Genomic DNA, 8874 nt, shown 5'->3' on the forward strand with positions numbered 1-8874 from the left:
TTAGGCGAGGCAACCCTTGGTTGACCTCACAGATTGCAAGGACCTTGTCATTTTACAATCCCTTATTTTTTTATATTTTATGCCTACAGCACCTGGTCTTCCTAGGTGGTCTCCCATACGAGTACTAACCAGGCCAGACCCTGCTTAGCTTCCAAGATCAGATGGGATTGGGCTTGTTCAGGGTAGCATGGCTGTAGACCCTTTCCTACTATTTTATTTTCTACCTAGTAAAACTTCTGTCTCTCCACTGAAGACGAGATTTTTATTTGAGGGCTTCCCAAGTCCCAAGCAGACTCCGTGAGCTGGTATGGATGAAAAGCCACAGAAGCAATGGACTGTTTGACTGCCTTTATAGATCACTTTCTTCTTCGCTTTCTGCTTCATATCTTTTCTTAGTCAGCATTATCATTTAATGACCCATGACTGTAGGCTGTGAACTGTCACATGTGTTCTATTCATCATTGCATTTAAGCCCTGAGTCAACCCTTAGAAGAAAGTACTATTATTTTCCCCATTTTACAGATGAGGAAATAGAGACTCAGGGAGGCAAGTATCTTTCAGAACGTCATGTAGCTATTAAGTGGTAGAGCAGGATTTGAGCCAGGGTTTGCCTGATTCAAAACTCATTCTCTTAGACTGTTATGCTCTTTCCTATTAGTCTTTTCTAAAGATATATCTTTTGCTTACATTATATTACATTTCATTTGTCTACCTTTCTGTAATTCATTAGTAGCTTTCTAGGAGAGGATGATTGGTACAAATACACTTATCTTGTTATTTTTCCATAATAAAACACACACACACACACACACACACACACACACACACACACAATGGAACATAGCAAACTTTTCAGTAGGTATCTTTCAATCACTGAGAAAGTAGAGGCACCTCATCAAAAATTTGGAAATGTCTGTCCTGGCAAGCTACCTGAAGTATCTTTCTGGTTGTTTTCTCCTCTCTCATGCACTATCACTTACCAATGACAATGGAAGGCATGCCACTCACCTTTCTCGTTGATGCTATGAATGATGGTTTTTCCTTCGTTATCTGTAGTTATTAGGAATGTAATAAGACATTCATTTTCTCCTTGCAGAGAACAGGAAACAGAACTATCCTTTGAGAAATCTGCTGATAAAGGAGTCATTCATTAGGTTAAATGAGATCCCCAAAGACATTATTTTTAAAGTAGTATTGAGTTTTAATATGCAAATAGGAATTTTCAACATTGCAGGATAGGAACAGAAAAGACATAGAATTTTTCCCACTAGCAGAGGTTTTAGTTTCTACTCATGTTCCAGAAGAACAGATCCAGGTCTGGTCAATCAGGACTGACCATCAAATGCACCTATCAAACTGATGGGGGCAGGATTTCATAGAGTGAAAGTACTGCAAGGCAGGTATGCCTAGCTGTCTTGAGAATAGAATGGCCCTGATTATGATAATGAGGGGGCTGTATGTTCTTCTTGGCTGAGAGCATCTGGGAGGAAGCCTAGATTACATTTCAGAAGGAGACTACACAGTCCAAACTGATACCAATACTTCTAACAGGGCCTTTCCCACAATGGCATAGTCAGGACTGCTGGCCATGTATCGTCACACAATAAATATAAATTCATATCGAGAAACAGAGACTGAAGTGTCATGCAACTCAGGGACAAACGGAATAAAGGTAAACCTCAGATTAAAAGAAACCCAGTTTGCTTAACCATCTTGCATAGTCCTTTTCTTAATCTTTTTTTTTAAACATAATCCAGTTTTCCTAAAATCTTTTCCAAATAGAAACGTTTTTCTTGTTGAGCTTATTCAAGAGGCAGGAAATAAAGTCATGACAGAATTGGAAATATAGTAAAATGGTCTATCTGAGATGTTAATACTATTTACTAGAAATTCTATTAGTTTGGCACCTATACCAAAATTATGTAGCATTTTTTTAATTAAAAAAAATCTTGCTTAAATTTCCCCTTTTAAGTTGGAGACTTAATGATACTGTTACGAACACTTTTACAGAAACCTATGAATAGAATGATCATTTACTATTAACCTAAAATGTTAAGACAGATGACCCAATATTAGTATACTATGACTAAATGAGTCAGAATATTAAAACTGAGACTGTCCCAGAAAATCATGGACATACTTTTGCTAGACTTAAAATTTTTCTTATTAGCTTAAATATAAAAAGATTTTAATAAAACAGAATCTATACATATTGTTCTGACTCTAACCAAGACATATTAAATAACAGGCTATTTTTGGTTAAACAATGCAAGAGTCTTAGAAAGATAGAAATATTAAGTTGTTTCGAATTTAGTCTAGAAGATAAAAACCTCATGTCAGGGTCTATGAGAAGTATGCCTGTATTATCTATAAAAACGAGGACTAGTAAAACATGTAACATTACTAATAAGATTTCAGATGATAGATTTAGATGAACAAACTGTTTTTGAATCCATTAGAAGCATCTACTTACATAAGGATACTAAGAAATCTAATTATAAATCATTCTCATTTGGTCATTTCCAAATCTTTATGATCATCTAAATCACCTGGGAGATCTGAAAATATGGCTTTCAGGGACCTTCCCCTGGGCGAATGATTCAAGAGGTCATGGTATACACAGGCCTCAGTATTTTATGAGTTGTTTAATAGTATTTTTCATAAGGCAATTTTGATTGAGAGGTTTGGGAACTTCCAGGCAATACTTGATTAGTGAAATTTGTGTTATTTCACATGTTTGATAGCAAGGGCACTGCATATAAAATTTATACTTTGGTCATTTTCAGATGGCCTTCACCACATGTCCTCCTACCACACCACTGCAGTTAACTAGGATTCATGAAGTCTTGGGGAATATGCTTTTCCTGCTGGAGTGGGTTTTTTCCTTCCCTCCCCCTCTCCGCTGTGACAGTGCACACCCACTCTGTTCCTCTCAAACTTACTTAATGGAACATTTTATTCTCAGGTAGAAAATATGTGGACAGCTTATAATACCCCTTTCAGTAATATTAATCCTGCTTTTTTATTTTCTTTTAAATAGCTACACTGAAGCCAGGGAGGCTTAATTTACTTGGCCAGGATTATTTAAGTTTTAATGGAACTGCTAATATGACCTTTGAGTCATGACTCCCTTCTTGCTTTAATTACTTCAGTCCTTTTCATGACTGTTAGGACTCTAGATTTAGCCTGTTTTATAGTGTTTGGGTATTAAAATGGTATTATTGAATGTGCAATGAAAAGGTCCAGCTTGGGCTGAAGATTTGCATAATTAGCTGCTAAGATTTTCTTTTGTTGTTCATAAGAAATGGATCTTTTTTTTTTTTACCCTCCTTGATGAATGCCAGCAGTGCTGTTCTAGAATAATACAATGAAAATAAGATCTCAAGCTGTCCATGAAATCATACTTAGAAAAGGAAGTAATGTGAGAGTGGGGGTGAGGAGACTGGAGTCTAGGAAGGCTCAAGAAAAATGTGGAAAATATAAACTGTCTGCACCACTGAATCAAGATAACTATGTGTTTAAGACTTCGGCTCCGAGGCCAAGTCAGTAGTTTTCAGAGAAAACAGTTTCCCAAGCTAAAAAAAAAGAAAAAAAGAAAAAAAGGGTTCTGCGGTCAAATAAGTTTGGGAATCCCTTCTTACTCTAATTCTTTCCTTTGCCTCTCCTAAAAATTCGCAACGGACATTTAATTTAATATGCATAAGAACTCTCGGGAGTCCCGCAAGAAAACTGAAAGCTTAGCTTCCCATTTCCAAAATTCATATGACCATGGGTGTTTTCTTTCCATTTAATGTTTTCAGAAGTGTGTTTCACAGAACACACTTTGACTAACAATGCTCTGAGTACACGAATCTTCGGGTAAATTAAAAATGTCTCTTTTAGTAAAATGGATTGAATAAAGTTAAACCACATGTCCTTAGAAATGCTCACACCGGTCCCCACAGCACGACTGGGAAACAATTTATTTGGATTATAAGGTTATTTTACTCTCCATGTCCTCATTGTGGGAAGGATGGGCTGATAAAAGACCCTGTGGAAGAGCAACTATGTTGTGATCATTTCAAGGTGATACAATCACTAACGTAACTGAGTAATTTGAAATAAGACTTATAAAGGCTCACTAGAACAGTGAGCTTTTAATTCACAGGCTGACCAATATTTTTTTTCTCAAATTCATCAAGATTAGTGCTTTAAATGGTATTAGTAATTCAATTATAATTTCTAAGTTAGAAATAGCTGCATTCTCCTCTTCTGAAGATAATTTAGTCAATTATACAAAAAAAAATAATGCAAATATTTTAAAGGCCACTTGAGACTTAGTCTTCCTCTCAAATCCAAGCATTTATGATAATGTACTTAGAAAACCGTATCATTTAAATAAAGTAACTCCCTGTCCATGATTTACATGTTTCCAAGGTTCATTCCTTTTTTTCCCCTCAGCACATTAGATTTCCCATGCTGCTACTGAATTGAGTTCTAGTAATTTGCAGGGCATTTTCTGCAATTTTTAGTCATTTCTTGGAAACACCTGGTAAATATCCCAGATGTTTGCTGTGAAATGAAGCTGGAAGGATATGCTGAGACTTCGTAATACTTACTAACATGGACAGTCCACAAACGTCACTTTACTCAGTGCTTTTACAGCATCTTACCTTTGGTATTAGTGTAAGGTACACACCATTTTGTCCAATTTACAGCTATTTGGCATATTTTCCAGAAAAGCACAGATGAGAGGTTTTCCGAGCACTAATAATGCTGCACCTCCATTTAGGGTTATTCAACTGTGCACAGTCAGATATCTCAATTTTGAAACAATGCAGGTAATTTTCAAAACAATATAAATGTCACTAACTTACTCCACTTTGGATTAATTTCTGCATTCTAATTCCATCTATTCAAGACAAATATCCTAGAGTGTCATAAATTATTGTCTTGATTATGCCACTTTGCCTGAGATACATCTTGGTCCCATCACTAATGCGTACAGAGCAGCAGCTCTACCTGAGCAGCATGATAATGCAGAGAGTTTGTGATGATGGAAAAACTAGTCCCTCAGATCATCTCTTTAGGAGGAGTCAGTCATCTTCTTTGTTTTAAAGTTTACAAATTATTTTACAGGCTTTGCTTAGCAGTTAAAAGTTACAGGTCCTTCTTGTATTTGGGGGATGAGACAAAGGAAAATTAAAGATTGCCATGTAACGCCCATGTTTGAAAAGTTGGGAGTAAAAGCATACAAAGAGAAGGGGAAGAAAAATGGCCACCAACCAGAAATTGCCCGGTGTCTGAGGGCTGCTATCAGGAAAGCCGTATTATACTTCACTTGTCCTATTTTGAAATAGGGCAATCAGATGATAGGGGACAATTTCAGGTTTGAGGTTAACATTTAGATATTTCTTCAATTTTCTTTTCTTCTAATCAAAAGAATGTAACATTCTGGAATTCTCGACAATTGCATTTGTGAAACAGAGGTGAACTTGCCAACAGTGCTGAAGTCAAATAGAATCTGTGACTTTAAATTGCTTGTATCCCAAACCATCAGGTTTTAAGCCTTATGGAATGCATTTACCCTTAGTAAGCAGTGTGAGTGAACTAATGCCCTGGTACAAATGAAGTCGAACTACTGGAAAGTCTGTCACAGAGTTTCTGCCTCTCGAGAAATACGTAGAGGAAAGGAAAGCAATTTAAGACAAGTAGAACCTTCTTCTTCGTTGATGGTCACACCAGCTAGTTTGCATTTGTCAACACATTCTTCTAGGGCCAGGCCATCTGCAGACAGGTGGCATTCAATGCAGCTCCTGTGAACATTATTCAACAAGAGTTTATCAGTTTATCTTGACAGAAAATAGATATGCAGCTGGAATGTTGCTTTAATGCGGTTACTGTGGTTGGTGCTATAGGAGTGTCTCATGGAGGACGGTGGTACCTTTTGTTACTTTCAGAAAGATAGTTGGTCTCATGCAAGAGGAAACTTCTTTATTGTGAATTCCACTCAGTAATCAATGTTCCCTGGGCAACCTCATTAATAGCTACTATCCTCATTTGTCTCTAATGATTGCTCCTGATTGGTTAAGTTAAAAAAAAAATCAATAAAAATCCCCAATTATTTTGGTATTTGATTTAGCTACATTTTTATTTTATATTTTCCTGAGCAGGGTTTGTGGTGTTAAATATAATTAGAGTCTAGACAAAGTTTGAATTTCTTAAAAGAAATGGTCTGTATTTTAACAAAAATTCCAAGAATGCATAATTATGTTATGAATTACTATTTTAAAGATTCACTTTTCTGTAACTCTTTTGAATGAATCCAAGCCTTGATAGGGGTATTTTCAAAAGCTGAGGATGACAGCCCGGATCCTCATTAATGTGGGATTTTTAATAAAAGATCACTATTTATAGACAAGTATACTTCCAAGAACACAGCCCAGGAATTAAGCTACTCTGACGATGTCTATATAGCAAAGTAAAACGTAGATGCTGAATTAATCTTGTGCTGAAAATCACTTTAGAAACAGGTTGTTTAGAGTACCCTAAAACAGCAAAAGTTTTCTTACCTCAGACACACATCATGTGGCCTCTTTCTTCCTCTGGCCGTGGAAATGAACACTCTTCTGAGTGCTGGAAACATTCTATACCCACACCCATGCCTCATCACATCTCAGCCCAAACCACAGTTCCATAGGCAAGTCTTCCCTGGCTCTTACCAGTTAGTCCCCTTGCAGTGAAAGCCTCTGAATTCCTCTGTAGGAAGGGCTTAGGAACAGTAACCTCTGTGGTAGTGGAGATGGAAGTATTGTCTGCAACTTGCCTTTGTATTGCTAGCACATTGCATTTATTATTGTTATATATTTATTTGGAGTGGCTTTGCAGAGAGCTGCTGGAGACTGTAGAAACTCTAGAATCCCTACTCCATTGTGCATCAAATTGATAGTTGCCCAGGCTAGTCTGGTAGCCCTATCTCCTGCCATACAGTTCCTGCCATATAGCACCTTCTGTATCTCCCATTGTAACTGTCAGCCCAGATATCATCATAATTACTTTTTTAAATATCTGTCTTTCTCACTAGATTCGCAGCACCTGTGAGGACAGGAACTAGAACGGTTTCAGTCACCACTGCATGCTCATGGCCTTACATGTTTCCTGGCATACGGCAGGTACTTAATATCTATTTGATAAATGAAGGCATGAATGAATAAATGGAAGAATGAACTCATTTCAGAACTAACATGAACACCAAGGAAATCACTCTACCTGATTCCTCAAATTCAAACTACTTTGATTATTAATTTATCTTATAAACCAGATTTAAGATTGAATCGTGTTTCCAGTGAAGATGAAATAGAAAAATAATAGAAGAGACATCTTGGAAGGACTTTTCCATTAAGTTCTATTCAAATAAGTCTAACAATGTCTCCCATTCTTCTCACGGCATAAGTCCAGTGATGGAGAAGTTTCAACATGTGAATGGTGAATAACCACTGAGTGAATATTGATTTTCTTACTTCATTTACATTGGAAATGCAAATGTCACCACATTTTGGGTAGCAGAGTTAATGAAAATATGAACTGCTAAAGCATGTTTGCTGCATAATACATCACACAATGTCGCAACACAGCCAATTTGGAGATTTACTTCATTTGACCTACAAATGTTGCCCACTTCCATTAAGAAGTTAGCTGCCAAGCAAAGAAGTAGTCTTTTTTACTGGAAAATAAGAAAACGTGGTTTTGTTTTTGTTGTTGTTGTTCATATGGTATAAAAGAAAATACAATACCCAATAGCTGTGTAGAATGAAAATCAAAGAAAGGTGCCAAAGAGCATGAGTAGTAAAGAAGAAGGAAGCAATTAAAAGCCAAGATTGTCTTCCTGTCTCTGCTTCCATGAGTCTATAGATAGGAATGAATCAGTAAGGTCAGGCTATGAACTTCTAGATAAAAAAAGAAGCTTGTCTGTTTCCCCTGAAAAAGTACTGAATGTGGGTGTCGTCAACGTACCTCCAGGGTATTCTTTATGTGTGGCTGGTATTGTAACAGAGGGGTTATCTGATGTTATCAGTGTGGGACATCATCTCAGCTTCCCCTGGTAGTCTCTAGCAGAAATGTGCCATTGTGGTCCTGGAAAATCAGGACTGAGAGAGGCAAGTGAGAGACCGGTGTTCCAGGCTAATGATCACAGGGGCCTTGCGGGTTTGTGTTTTGATGAATGCTCAGAAACCAAACCCAGCAAAAACAATCTGAGATCTGAGTTTATAAAATGTCACTATAACTTTGATCATCATGAAACCTATGGAAAAAAGGAACTTAAGAAGGTAAAGACATTACCGTTTAGAGTTACAGAGATCGCCACAGGTAGGACAACGTTCACAGGTCAGTCCTGAGGCTCCGGGGTTCATGCAAACACACTTGCCACAAACGCAGTCCCCTCGGCCGCTGCAGAGCACCCCATCTTCAGAGAGGCACGAGTCCGTACTGGTTGTGCAGTTGCAGTACTCGCCAGCCCAGCCGCTCCTGCACACGCATTCACCACACTCACAGTCGCCATGATCTGTAAAACAAAGCGCTCTCTGTTTTTTAGGATCAAAACTACTTTTCAATTTTTGGGACCAATTCTTCTACTTGCCTTTAAACACCATCAAAAAGACTGAAAAAAAAATGAGAATAAAGTGAGTGTGTGTGTGGGGAAGAGATGGGGGAGGGGTGTGAGAGTAGACATATTTTATGGAATGTATTTTGCTAACTGTGTATATTTATTGATCTAGTCTCCTAACTGAAGACCAACTTGATTACCTGATATTATATCAAACAGAATTTATAGCTAGATGAAAAGATATAATCCAGAAGCCTGTAATACCTACTTGGGGTGTGTGTGAGTGTGGG

General features: G+C 37.4%; 1 protein-coding gene and 1 non-coding gene across 13 annotated transcripts in view; both read right to left on the reverse strand.

The window, feature by feature from the left end:
* ITGB6 (integrin subunit beta 6) overlaps positions 1 to 8874 on the reverse strand; it is a 119364-nt gene that overhangs the window by 12969 nt on the left and 97521 nt on the right. For 10 of the 12 annotated variants that reach the window (XM_015596708.2, XM_025039224.1, XM_015596713.2 and 7 more), the window contains 3 exons: positions 8320 to 8542; positions 5698 to 5795; positions 1009 to 1131 (listed from right to left, as the gene is read on the reverse strand). In XM_015596708.2, coding sequence (XP_015452194.1) covers positions 1009 to 1131; positions 5698 to 5795; positions 8320 to 8542 — 444 coding nt within the window. The remainder of the gene's footprint in view (positions 1 to 1008; positions 1132 to 5697; positions 5796 to 8319; positions 8543 to 8874) is intronic. The other 2 variants (XM_006921113.3, XM_015596710.2) reach the window with 1 other exon arrangement.
* Positions 81 to 199, reverse strand: LOC112470721. The gene has a single exon (XR_003043043.1). It is a non-coding gene; the product is annotated as a 5S ribosomal RNA (ribosomal RNA).

Source organism: Pteropus alecto, unplaced genomic scaffold, assembly GCF_000325575.1.
Source record: "Pteropus alecto unplaced genomic scaffold, ASM32557v1 scaffold3, whole genome shotgun sequence".
Lineage (NCBI taxonomy): Eukaryota > Metazoa > Chordata > Mammalia > Chiroptera > Pteropodidae > Pteropus > Pteropus alecto.